The sequence below is a fragment of the Lycorma delicatula genome, chromosome 6 (assembly GCF_047948215.1).
Source record: "Lycorma delicatula isolate Av1 chromosome 6, ASM4794821v1, whole genome shotgun sequence".
In the NCBI taxonomy this organism is placed as follows: domain Eukaryota; kingdom Metazoa; phylum Arthropoda; class Insecta; order Hemiptera; family Fulgoridae; genus Lycorma; species Lycorma delicatula.
The window spans coordinates 100,646,034-100,659,309 of NC_134460.1; the positions used below are offsets into that span (position 1 = coordinate 100,646,034).

At 26.4% G+C, this 13,276-nt stretch overlaps 1 protein-coding gene across 2 annotated transcripts in view; it reads right to left on the reverse strand.

The window, feature by feature from the left end:
- Positions 1-378: 378 nt before the first annotated feature.
- ed (hemicentin protein echinoid) overlaps positions 379-13,276 on the reverse strand; it is a 640,582-nt gene continuing 627,684 nt past the window's right edge. Inside the window, exons 9-16 of one of the 2 annotated variants that reach the window (XM_075368225.1) lie at positions 12,679-13,265; positions 10,638-10,790; positions 10,067-10,349; positions 9,192-9,363; positions 6,460-6,653; positions 3,446-3,607; positions 2,366-2,530; positions 379-1,512 (exon numbers count right to left, since the gene is read on the reverse strand). In XM_075368225.1, the coding sequence (XP_075224340.1) occupies positions 1,328-1,512; positions 2,366-2,530; positions 3,446-3,607; positions 6,460-6,653; positions 9,192-9,363; positions 10,067-10,349; positions 10,638-10,790; positions 12,679-13,265 (1,901 nt within the window). In that variant the 3' untranslated portion in view covers positions 379-1,327. Of the gene's footprint in view, positions 1,513-2,365; positions 2,531-3,445; positions 3,608-6,459; positions 6,654-9,191; positions 9,367-10,066; positions 10,350-10,637; positions 10,791-12,678; positions 13,266-13,276 lie in introns of both variants that reach the window. The other variant, XM_075368224.1, reaches the window with a different exon arrangement.

A 13,276-nucleotide genomic window follows, 5' to 3' on the forward strand; every position in this document is an offset into this window, starting at 1 on the left:
GTGAATAAATCTGATTCTGAAAGTAGCTGATAGGATGGTTTCACATTATGCTTTAATGGGTAGATGCAAAATGATATAAGTTATGGAGCAATACATAAAAAAATAATAGTTACTCTAAATGAGTAGCAAAATAAAAGTAGGAAAGGATAATAAGATAGTCTATCAATTTAAATAAATTTGATTATTTAAATAATTAATTATCTATCCTACTTATTATTTTACAATTAGGTAACCATTAGGTAATTAGTAAGTATATGTGTTCAAAAATATAAATTACTTTGGAATTTACATGTCAAAAGCAGAAAAAAATATGCTACTTTATTTTATAACAACAAAAAGTAAATTAATAATTATATAAACATTTTAGTGATACACAAATAATGAAAGTACAATGCTTAATAAATTAAAAAGCATTAGCTAGATGACTTAAAAACAAACAACAAAACATCAAGAAGAAAACATTAAACATGTTATAAATTTACTTAGATGAAAAAATTTTACATGTAAGAAACATGAAATTATTTGAGCAGAGGCAATTATTATGAGATATGCACTTTAATTACATAAAAAAGCCTTGAAAGGCCAGAAAAAAATTATACACATTAGAATGTAGCTTCATACTCCATTCTAAAAACTACACATAAGAGATAATATTATTGTTAGAGAATAAGATGTAAGATTTATAGGAAAATAATCTAACATAACATTTTTTTTTTTTTAATATAACTTACAGAAGCTTATTAACCATAAGTGCGTACATACTTCAACACAAAAGTACATGCTTTCTAAGGACATCATGTATGTACACAAATAATCATATCTTCATGCTTGCATGTACATCACATTCTTTCATACCTACATACATACATACTTATACACTCATATTTGCACACAAATTGCATACATTCGATAACTGCATATAAAACACATACAATAATATAATATTTACATGGAGAACAGTTTTTTAAAATTTCTTGAAATTTTCCACAGTCTAAATAAATTGGGATATATCTTCATAGATGATAATTCTATCACTAGATTTCATAACCATTTAATAATTCTGTATGAAAACAGATTCGGAATCTTTTTTCTGAAGTCTTTTTCTATAATTTTTTAATAATTTTAGTTACATAAATTTACTCAATAAAAATGAGTAAATATAATAGTGATAAAAAATGCAATGGCATAAATGATTTCGGTGGAATTTTATTTTATTAAATATTTCATTTTGTACCTTAACTTATACAGTGGCACATTGATGCCACTAGAAACCTCTAGTAAAGAGGGTTACAAAATAATAATTGTTTAATAAGTCCTTTTTTTTTATTCACACTATTATTTCACGTATAATTCTACGACTCCGTGAATTAGGAGTTGAATATCCCGATTCAAGACTCTCATCAAATGATATAGATAAATGTTGTTGTGGTTTCAAATTTTCTTCACTCTCAAGCATTAACTGATGTTCTAGGTATGGATCAGGAAGACCACTAACATCACGATATGGTGATTCTGGAAAAAAGAAGTAATGAGATAGTAAATAAAAAACAAGAACTTGAGTATTCAGTATAAGTAACTTAATTATAAATAACAAATATCGGTTACTTTGCTTTATCATGTTCATACAGATAATATCATGCTAAATAATAGCATATGTTTTATTTATATTCTGTCTAAAAATATTCTTTGTGATTTATATATAGTTTAACATTCTATTATTATTTATAACTTATATATTGTTTGAAGGATTAAGAACAGCATACAGTTTATTGTACATTTCTCTTTGATTTGATTTCTCTATACTTTGTAAAATGTCTGATCTGTGAAAGAAAATAGAAATATCATGAAAAATTACTTTAGTATCTTTATTACAACATACAAATTATATTTTAATAAATAATTTTGGCAAATAAGTGAACTTTTGTAATGTATGAAAAATGCCATGACTAACTGGGATTCAAACCTGGGACCTTTGGATGAAAGGCCAATATGCTACCACTCCACCAAGGAGATACAATTTTTTTCTTTAAAAAATTTGTTTTAATTCAAAATAAATGGATATTATATAATAATAAAATATTAGTAAATTTTATATAAACCCTAAACAAGATATCTTGATTCATATAAGAAAAATAAATAAGCAGCTAAGATGCAAGTGAAACATTTTTGAAATCCAATTTCAGATGTTCCTTTATGATTATATAGTTAATAACACCACCAATAGATAATATTATACTACTCTCATAAAATAATAGAAAGTTAATCATTTATTAATTTTTCTTTTTACATAATTAAATGTATTTAGATAATTTTTTTACTAATATAAAAGAATAAAGAATAGAATGATATCCACAAATAAACTAACCTATATGGTGTTCCCTTCTCCTTGATTTATCTGGAGTGTAATCTTGACGTGAAGGATTGTTACTATTGCGACTATAATCAGGTGATGCAGATGGCACTAGATGTGGGTATGGTGCATAATCATCTACTGCACCATAACCTCCATGAGTCAATGGATCATATCCACCTGTAAAGTTAAAAAAATACACAGTTAAGATATATTAATAAACTTATTAGTAATATTGGATGAAATTTTACTTGAAAAATATAACTTAAAAACAGTAAAATATTTTAAAATTCTGACTAATAGTAATTGCAAAAGATGGCTAATTATTATTTTTTTATAAGCACAATCAAATAAATTGTCACCTTACAGAAAATATGACAATTACTGGAAAGTGTAATTTATATAAAAAATATTATAAAAATATCTTGCCAAAAGAAAAAAAAAAATGTTATAGTATAAAGTAAGGGAATAGGGAAAGAAAAAAAAGTTTAATAAAGAAAGTAGGTTTGTAAATCCTGGTATTGTAGGAGAATACTGAGTTTTTTAAATTTTAATGGCCAGCCTGATGGTTAGTTAGTGGTTGGCCATCTTAACATATATTGTTTCATATTTTTGTAGGATGTGTATAGTTAAAATAATAAAAATCTCTTTTCTAAATTATGATTTATTCTTTATTGCCTTCCTTATTTCTATTTAGTGCTCTTTTTAGATCATACTTTTAGTCTGTAATTTTCCATGCTTGTGGATCCGACATTAACTAAAACCTTAAGTTATGACATTTATAGACAATAAATTGTAATCAAGTTGTACCTAATCACAAACCGTAAACTTCATTAAATTTGACTAAATAAAATCATATACTTATAAAAAGCTGTGAATTCAGATGTTACTGTAATCAGGATATGAATATGGAATTTGTCTATTTAGGGTGCTAGATAACTACAAAGTGAGCAAAATGAAGAAAAATGTGATTGACCATAATATGCAATGAAGTACTACCAATCAAATTGTATACTTTAATATGATATAAAATTATTAATTTATTTAAATTTCGCTTCAAAATAAATAAAGTAATTTAAAAAAAATGTAAAATACCATAATGATTATTTCTATCCGTTATGTGATGATGAGCATTTGCTGAATTGGCATTATTGTTAGCAGCAGCCATTTTCATCTGCCATAGTGAGTCTTGCGAATTTACAGAACCTCCATTATTTGAATTTGAGTAACTGTTCTCCATGTAACCCATATTTACCCCTAAAAAAAAATTAAATTTAGGTAAGAAATTGTATCAAATTCTATATTTATTTGATATGATATAAAATTAATATATAAAATAATTGTAATTTTATATTATAAAATAATTATATTTTATAAATATAATTTAAATTTATAAATAAAAATGAAATGTAAAGCTGTGTATCTTAAAATCATAAAATATATTATTTTATAAGCTCAATTTTATATAACAAGCAGAAGGCAAAGTCTGCTACCCTACAAATGATGTGATCGTTTTGCTACTAAAGAGTGCCAATGTAGTGTCACAGTTGGAGACAGTGTGGCAATTAACACAAACTCCATGGTACTTAACTAGGGAAAAGTGGTTAAAGATAAGGAAAGTGAGAGGTTATAAGAAGAGGTTAATAACCCAAAGAAGGATTTCTTTGGAAAATCATAGTAGATTACATCTTGTCCAGGATAAAAAAAATGAGGATGGAATTTATTTATGGGAGCCAGTACTGAAAAACAATCAAATATCTTTTGTTTCTTTAAATTTTTAACTTCATTTTATGTACAGTTTTCTATTTCTATTTAAATTTAAATATGATACATTATTTTTATTGTTTTGAATGATACTTAGTATATAATAGCAAGATCTTAGATGTTGAATGTACAATTGTTATTTGTAATAGAGATAATTAAAAAAAATACATTAAATATAAAATAATTTCCAAAATGTTTAATACACAATAAAAATAAACAATGAAGTCTCAGTAGCTCATAAAAAACATTATTTTACTAGTCTTGTATAAAATTAACTATTGTTGATAAATAGTGACTGCAACATACACTGATATATTCTAATAATTTCTAGATGTTTTAAAACTTTTTAGGGTGATGGTAATAATCAAAGTAACAGTATGATACCTTTCTTGCAATAGTATATAATTATGTAGTCAAAATTAACCAGTCATATATGTTTTAATTTTGATCAAAGAGAAACAGCTATTAATTAATTGTAATGCTACATAAATCATTCTGATTTATTTTACATTACTCTTATTTTACATTAAAAAATTAAAGACAATATGTTTAGAAATTATTATTCTAAGTTAATACAACATGCAAGACGAACACAACATTAACATGCAGTTCTCATATACGTATTTAGTTAATTAAGAAATGAAGATTAAAACTTTAGGAAGAAAATGTGAATAAAAAGAAACAAACTCATAAAATATCTTATCTTTGGAAAAATATATAAAATAACCCATTTTATTATTGTGGATTCCTTTTAATTTGATATACAGTCTCTCATTGTAATGAACTGTAATGGTGGTTACATTAAAAATTGTAAATCTTTATTTTAGAAAAGTATAATGTTAATTGATTTTAAATTTTAATAAGGGATTATAAAAACATATTTTACAAAAATTAAGTGTAAATGAGAATATAAAAGATTGTAATTGTGATTCTAAATAAAGAGAATATTATTTAATTATAAGTCATCTAAATCAATGAAAACTAAACAGTATTTATTTTGCATCATTTATGGATCAAAACTGAGACTGATAAGAGACATCTATTATTTTCTTAACTTCGTTATGGACAAAATTCATAAGGAAATAAAGAAGAAAATGAAAGGCTGAGAAACCACTACTGATGACAGTTACTTTGGGAGAAAAAGAAAAAGTAATTCAAAATCATGTTAAAGAAATAGAAAAATGAGGGAAGAAATTAAGCACAGAAGAAATAAAATTATGAAATGAAATAAGTAAACTTATTATGGAATGAACAATGGTAGAAGTGGTATTTGGAAATACAAGAAGAAATAATTCAGTGTTTTAAAAATAGTGTAGAGTGTAGGAAATCTGAGAATCAGAAGATTATTAATGAATTCATTTGCTATAGCAGATTATATAGTTACAAGTTTAAATATGAGAAAAGGAAGAGCAACTGAAGCTTAAACAGGAAAAATCCTTTTTTAAAATGGTATTCCAATTCATGGATCAAGTTGTTGGGTGACTATAACAAGAGAAGGCGATGTAAAATAAAAGATTATGAGAAATGAAAAATAAAGACAACTGAGATAAAAGTTTCTGAGAAGCACTGTTAGGAATACAGAGAATGGATGTAATAAAATATACAATAAGAGAAGATCTAAGATGTAGGGCAAAAAGGGGAGAGTAGATCAGGAAAAGATATAATGATGTGTTCACTTACAACGTAAAATGAAAACTGCTGAAATAAGGAAATTATTAAAGATGATGTATTCCTAGTGAGCAGCCAAAAATAATATATATATTATGAAGACTTCCAAAACAGAACGGAGAATGGTTTTTAAGATTGATGAGAATATTAGAATATAGTGGAGGTTTGTGATATACAGTTCAACCCTATAACAATTGGATAAAGGGAAAGGATAATGATTCACTGAAGTTTGCTCATTTAAATTTTAAACCATATTTAACAAGAATTAAAATTCATCTTAAAGAAAAAGATAATCAAAGAAAAAACATAAAATAACAATCACACATTGCAAAGCACATGACAACACATATATAGCAAAAACAATGCCATACCTCATAACATCTTACCTTCAGCACGTTGTATGCTGGCTGTGAATTCAAATTTAATTGTTAGACTGCTTATATTAATTTAATTAGCAAGTAAGTAAAATATAATCAGTTGTTTAAAATATCATCAGAAATTTAACTACAAATGTAAAGCCTACTGTATTTTTAAAATTACAAAAATTATTTGCTTTTAACAAGTAATTGCTATATTTTACATCTAATACTTCATAAGAAATCAAAATTAATTTTCATAATTGTAGAAATAAAAATATAAGCTATTTTATGATATGGAAAAGGAGAAAAGTTACTTACATTCTCCACCATTTGGATGCTGACCAGTGTTTTGAGGATTTCCATGATACCCATATCCATTTTGACCTGCATAAACTGGATTTTTAGCTGGATCATCTAATGCAAGATCTAATGAATGTTCAAGAGCTTTGTTTTCCATTCCGGTTGATGGATAATATGGTGGTGGAGCTTGCTGTACAATGCTGGGATGAACACTGTAAAAGAAAACAAAATATGTTCATTAAAAATAGTAAATAAATTCTATATTTGAAAAATAATTCAATTTATATTTTTAAATTGTAACAAATAAATAGTATTTTACAAGAATATTAACATAAATTACACTATAACTACAATGGATCCCTCGGTTTTCTTTAATTTGGTTATTAGTGATTTACTGTGGTCAAAAAATATTATATGGAAAATTACAAAAATAAATAATATATAAGTTTCAATTGTACATAAATCATTCTGAGATACATAATGAAACCTTCCATTCTGAACACACGGAGTACACAACATATTCTTATTAGTGATGAGTGTAATTCTTAACAGTTAGTAATTGCTCAGTCTCTAAGCCAATCTGATCGTATTATTCAACGCAATAGTGCTCACGAATTTGTTTTTATAATGAAAAATGAAATTCAAGTTACACGCAACAGGGACATTATTATTTGTTATTATAATTAATTGGTATAGGTTGCTAAACCTTAATTGTTATGAAACTAAAGGGTTTCCAAAAAGAACACAAGATTGATTATTTTAGTTGAGATAGGATAAAATTTTACAAACTTCTAACAGAAGAAGTCACATGTTGTCAATCACAAGACTTGGCAATAAGTTCTGATCTCCATTGTAAGGGATGAGGTAGCAGGAAATTTTCTTGCTACAAATCGATTATTTTGAATGCAGTGTGACAGATTTCCTGACCTCCTGAAACCACATGTTTTTCAAATATATACAATCCAACTGAGACTAGAAAACCTCTGTTATTATGCTGCAGTAACATTCACTACTCAGTTAGTGAATTTCAGGTTCATTTTCAAAAAAGTCTGGCCTAATCATTAGGCCAACACAAAATTCCCCAAGTATGGCACATATAAATCACTTCTAAGTAAGGCACTTCTCATAAATCATTTAGTGGTTCTCTATACCCTGAATCTGCCCTATGACATACCTGTTCATTTGAAAATGAGCCTTATTAATAAAGATGATTTTGTTTGAAAAATCGTCATCTACTTCTTAATTTTCAAACATCCAATTAACAAATTTTTGGTGCTTCAAATGTTCAGATGGCTGGAGTTCTTATGTAATTGAATTACGTAGTTGTTCAATGCAAATCTTTAAGAAATTTACTGAATTACTGTGATTGATGGTTAATTTTCAAGAAAATGATTTGCATGGATGATTTAATGTGTGTAATAAAATCTTATTTTTCCAGTTTATGAATCAGCATCTGAAATGCTGACTGATTAGATGCATTTTATTAACTAAAAATTCCATTTATGAATGTATTTATGAACTGTCTCCGAGTATCATTCTCCACGCATGTAATAAGCTTTCACTATAATATATTGTTCTTTTGTGTAGGTCTCCGAGTATCATTTTCCACGCATGTAATAAGCTTTCACTATAATATATTGTTCTTTTGTGTAGGGCCCTACAGCAACTGAACATTCCACAAATAGATGACAAATAAGGAAGTTGCAATTCTGCTAACAAACCAACAATTGTGTACATTTGAAATCTAGCATTTTATCAGGGCATCCCATATTATTAGTTTTTATTTGCATACAGCACATTTATAATTTGTACAGCTTTTAAAAATAACAACTTTGTTGATAATGATATAAGTTTTTTTGTTTGCAAATAGCCATAACCGTATTGTAAGCAACGTGTATCATAAGTAGCTCCCAAAAACAACACAGCTATTTAGAAAATAATAGTATCCCATGCTAGCAATAGTAGGGAAATTGATGTGTGAAATGGTTTCCTAATATAATCTTATCTAAGCTGAAAATAATGCTGCACATAAGCATGCCAAGCCACTGAAATGCAGTCAGTATTCAGCCTTTCAAGCAATAACACACTCTGCTCATTATAGGTACATGTTGTGTAGTGAACATTATTACTCTCAGACAAAACAAATCTGATTTGGCCTCTTGTATGTCCTATGGATGCATTACAAAATGGAGATATGTATAGATAACTAATTAATGTACTTCTCTATGTTGTATAACAATGCATTGTGCATTGTGTCTTAATTTAATAGGGGATTAATGTTTACAAGAGATCATAATTAAAAGTTTTGTTTTTTTATGACAACTTTTTATAAAAGAATTTAACATTTTTATTATTTATTTTATTCTTTTAGTGGGCATGAATTTTATGATTAAAATTTATTTTTAACTATAATTATGAAGTTATTGTCATAGTACTATTATAACAATTTGAAAATTAAATATAGAGTCTTTTATTATTATTTTAATATTTGTAACAAAAAAATTGAGGTACTTTTATCCTTCTATTAAAAAAACTATCTTTTACAAAATGTTTTATAAAAAAACACATGTGAGGATCTTCTGTAAACTGATATATAAGATTTACTTATATTATTTAAAATAATGATTAGATATATATACAGAAAAAGTGAAGTTTTCTTATTGTACTGTGTTTGTATTGAGTTGTGTTTTCTTCATTTTTTTCAGAACTCATAATCCTAAGTAAAGTAAATAAAAATAAGATATACTTACGTTGATGTTTCCATTTCATAATCTTTTCCACCAGCCTTTTTCCCTTGCACTCTTCGACAACGACAATAAACAAACAATAATCCAATAAAAAGAACAAATACGACGCAAGAAACAATGATTGCAACAAGTGTAGGTGTAGCTAAAGCAGAAGCTTCTTTGATTTTTGATGGACCTACTGAGAAAAAAATAAGTATTAATAAAACAATAAAAATAGACAGATATACGTAGATAGAAGAAATATATAGATAGCTTAGTTGATTACTTACAAAATAAAACTAGTAAATAGAGTAAGTAAAAACATATTCAGTTTTTTTTAGAATGTTTCTTATAAAAAAATTTCTTTTGTCCAAAATATCTTCCAACTTTCAGTAAAATTAATCTAATTAATATGGTGCAGAACAATATTATATTCAATTCCACCTTGAGAGTACTGAAAGTAAAACTTCAAAAGTTTTATTTTCTGAAATAGTATGCTTCAACTTAATTTTAACTTCTTTATTGTCTAAAATTTGACAGAATACAAGAAAAAAGTAACTTATTTTCTGTTTTTAAAAAGTAATCTTTCACTAACATTTTTATTTAATAATTATTTTCAAGTCTGTTTTCAAGTCTGTCAGTGATAATCATTTATGAAAATATGAATTATAGTACACCCTAAATTCATGAACCAACTGGCATCCTTGATATACATGTACTAAGTAAGCCTAATTAATTACATTTTATTAGAAGTCAAACAAAGTTAAAGTTATTTTCATTATACTTTTACAAAAAAATTTCTATGTTTTAAACTTAAAATAATATAACTTATTTTTACAGAATTTTATTTTTGATAGAAGATAACAATTTTAAATTTCATAGAAACACAATTTTCTTACTTTCAGCCTCAGTGTAATCGCCACATGTTTCATGATTTGTTTGAAGGCAAAGCTTAACTCTTACACGAATATTATCAGCAGTATGGCCAATAACAAGCTGGCTGTCCTCTTCAGGTTCTAATGATCGTCCAGTACTTTTAACAGCATGACGTCTTGGTACAAGTGAGAGTATTGTTGCTTCACGTCTTGTTGAACCACTACCTGAAGGAGCTAAAGGTAATGATTCGACTAGTCTCCAGTTTGGATCAGGTAAATGACTAGTGGCAGCTTCTACAATACCAACCTATGAATAAAAGCAAATTATTATTAGTGAAGTAATTATTATTTAAAAACTTTGTTGTGAAAACTAGTTTTATTTTAGTATATGTGATGTGTATTAAATATATATAACTCATGTCAAGTAGTTCATGGCTGCTTCCTATTTAACTTTTATGATATCCGTACTAGGATAGCAATATGACATAATATTTGAAATTCTCATTATTTTTTGTATTAGTAATATTTAAAGATATGTGTATTTAAAATAACTGTTTTTATTTAATAAAAATCTATACTGCATCTGTAAACATACCAACTGAAGACATGTAGCTCCAATGTTGATGGAAAGAGCATGTGATTCTGGATCAAATGTTACACGTTGTGGTGCTGGTATTCTATCAACCTTAGTAATTGCAGTTATTACTTCAGAGTCATCACTAGGGCCTTTGGTGTTATATGCTTTCAGCTGTAAAAAAAATAAATAAAATATAATTTATTTTATTGATTAAATCAAAATAAATAAAAGAACCTAATATTTATTTCACATTAGTTATATATAAGTTATCAGAAAATTGTAAAAAAACAGGATGTAATTTAATTTAATACACATTTTGAATTGGATGAAGTTAAGTTACTTGCAGGAGTTATAAGAGGTAATATATAAATAATAAAGATTCAACTTAACCAACAATAGTGAATGTTAAATTATTCTAGCACTTTTGATTTTATTCGTCCATAAACGAATTTTAACAGTTGACTGTCAACAATTAAAAGTAGTAGTCATATGTTAAAAATAAAAACATTTTTGTTCATAAGAAATTCTCAATTGATAACAATTGATTGATAACAGTTGAGAATCTCTTATGGAAAAGATGTTTTTATTTAATGTATGACTTTATTTACTTTTAATACTTGTCAATAAACTGTTATGAATATACAAATTTTTATCATGTATTTATTTCATTTTAATTTCTATTCTACTATTTAATTGCACAACTGTAAATTTTATAATTAATCAATTATTTCTGATGGTAGATGAGTAAAATCTGAAAGTACTAGAATAATTTAACATTCACTATTGTTGTTTAGTTGAACCTTTATTATTTATATAGTTTATATAAAATATCAATGATGCCATGCTAAGAAAATTTAACCAGAGGTATTATTTTTTGTTTCAACAAAAAGTAATTAATAATATTTAAATTCATTATATTTATATACTCTACAGTATATTTAAAAAAAGAAATTAAATAAAGATGATAAACAGAATAATCATAAAAGTATTGCTTTTAGCTATTTTTCATGAAGATGAAAAACAAATAAACAAAAAAAAAAAAATATCAAAAAAAATGTCAAAAAGAAAAACATAATAGCTAAAAGAAATAGACAACTCTTTAGTTATTTTTTTTAAATGGAATGAAACATAACATGAAATTTCATCATACATGAACACATTAAAAAAAAATACTCTTTTTTAAGGAAGATAAAGTTCTATATCAATTATTTATTAACTTAAACTTTTTTTTTTATTTGTTAAGGGTTTCTTAGGGTTTTTTGGTGTGCAGTTATACAGTATTTACTATTATACATTACACCTCTATAGCTTTCAATGAGTATAGATAACGTTCATTCTAGTTTATTGAGTGAAGAATAATGAAAGAAACTGATATCAATTTAGGGGGTTAAAATGTTTGATTTACGCTCATTGTTGCAGAAACTAAAGAAACAAAATCATAAACGTAGTTTTGGAAAAACACACATTACACATGTTTGATTTAATGTTTTACCAAAGCTACAATTATATAATGAATGTATATGGTTACTCACAAAAAAAATAACATTTAAGGAACTTTCACAATTACATTACACTGCAATGCCAAAAATGTGTAGGAAATGTAAACATTTAAAAAAACTTAACGACTTAGTTAGATAGTCCTGTAGCTCAGTTAGTAGAAAAACATCTGATACACTGAAGAACATTCAGTTAATTTTATGACTTGGTTTGGCATATTTTTCAGATCTCATACCAACAGAAAAAAATCTGTACAAAACCTCATTCATCAAAAGCTTATGTAGGTCTCTTAAAAAAAAAAAAGTCTTACCAAAATGCCAATATAAAGAATTTTCTTTATTACTACTCTTTTATGAATATAAAAATAATAATTATATAAGAAAATATAATAATGTGTATAAGAAACAACCAAAAATGTCTAATAAACCAAAAATGAAGGATCTCAACTTAACCTTTGGATTACAAAATATGCGAACAAATTTACATTGCTAGCATTTCTGTGAAACAATCGAACAAAGTTTGTTATTCTAGTATGAAATCAGAAAGAAAAACAATCAGTTACCTTAAATTCATAGCTCTGATGCTGTTCAAGAGATGTAATATTGCAAGGATTACTTTTCTGACAATCAACTTCATGCCAAATGTCAGCAGGTCCAGATTTCCTTCTAGCATAGCAATCGCTATCAACATCATCATCATTTGCTCTAAGTACTTTTCTGAAAGATGCAAAATATTTAGTGTCCTGTAAACCACCATCAAATCCAGGAGTCCATTGTAATGTTACATAACTATGACCGACATCTATTGGTGTAAGTGTTTCAGGACGTTCAGGTGCTCCTTTAGGTTGTAATGTAATTGATGTTTTAACACTTCCTAATGTATTAGCTACTTTACAGTTATAATCACCGTAATCTGCTTTATCTATGTTAGCGATCTGTAATACACTTGTATATATATCACCCCCACTTTCATTTATGGTAGTATTGATCTCATAATGGCCATCACTTCCAGATAATAATTGTGCAACATTAGTACTATAACTCCATTGAAATTCTGGCCGAGGATATGCTTGCACTTTACATATAACTTCAGCAGTTTCTCCTTTATCATAAGCCACTTTGTTATACTGATGTAAAATTATTGGTTCATCTGTAAAAATA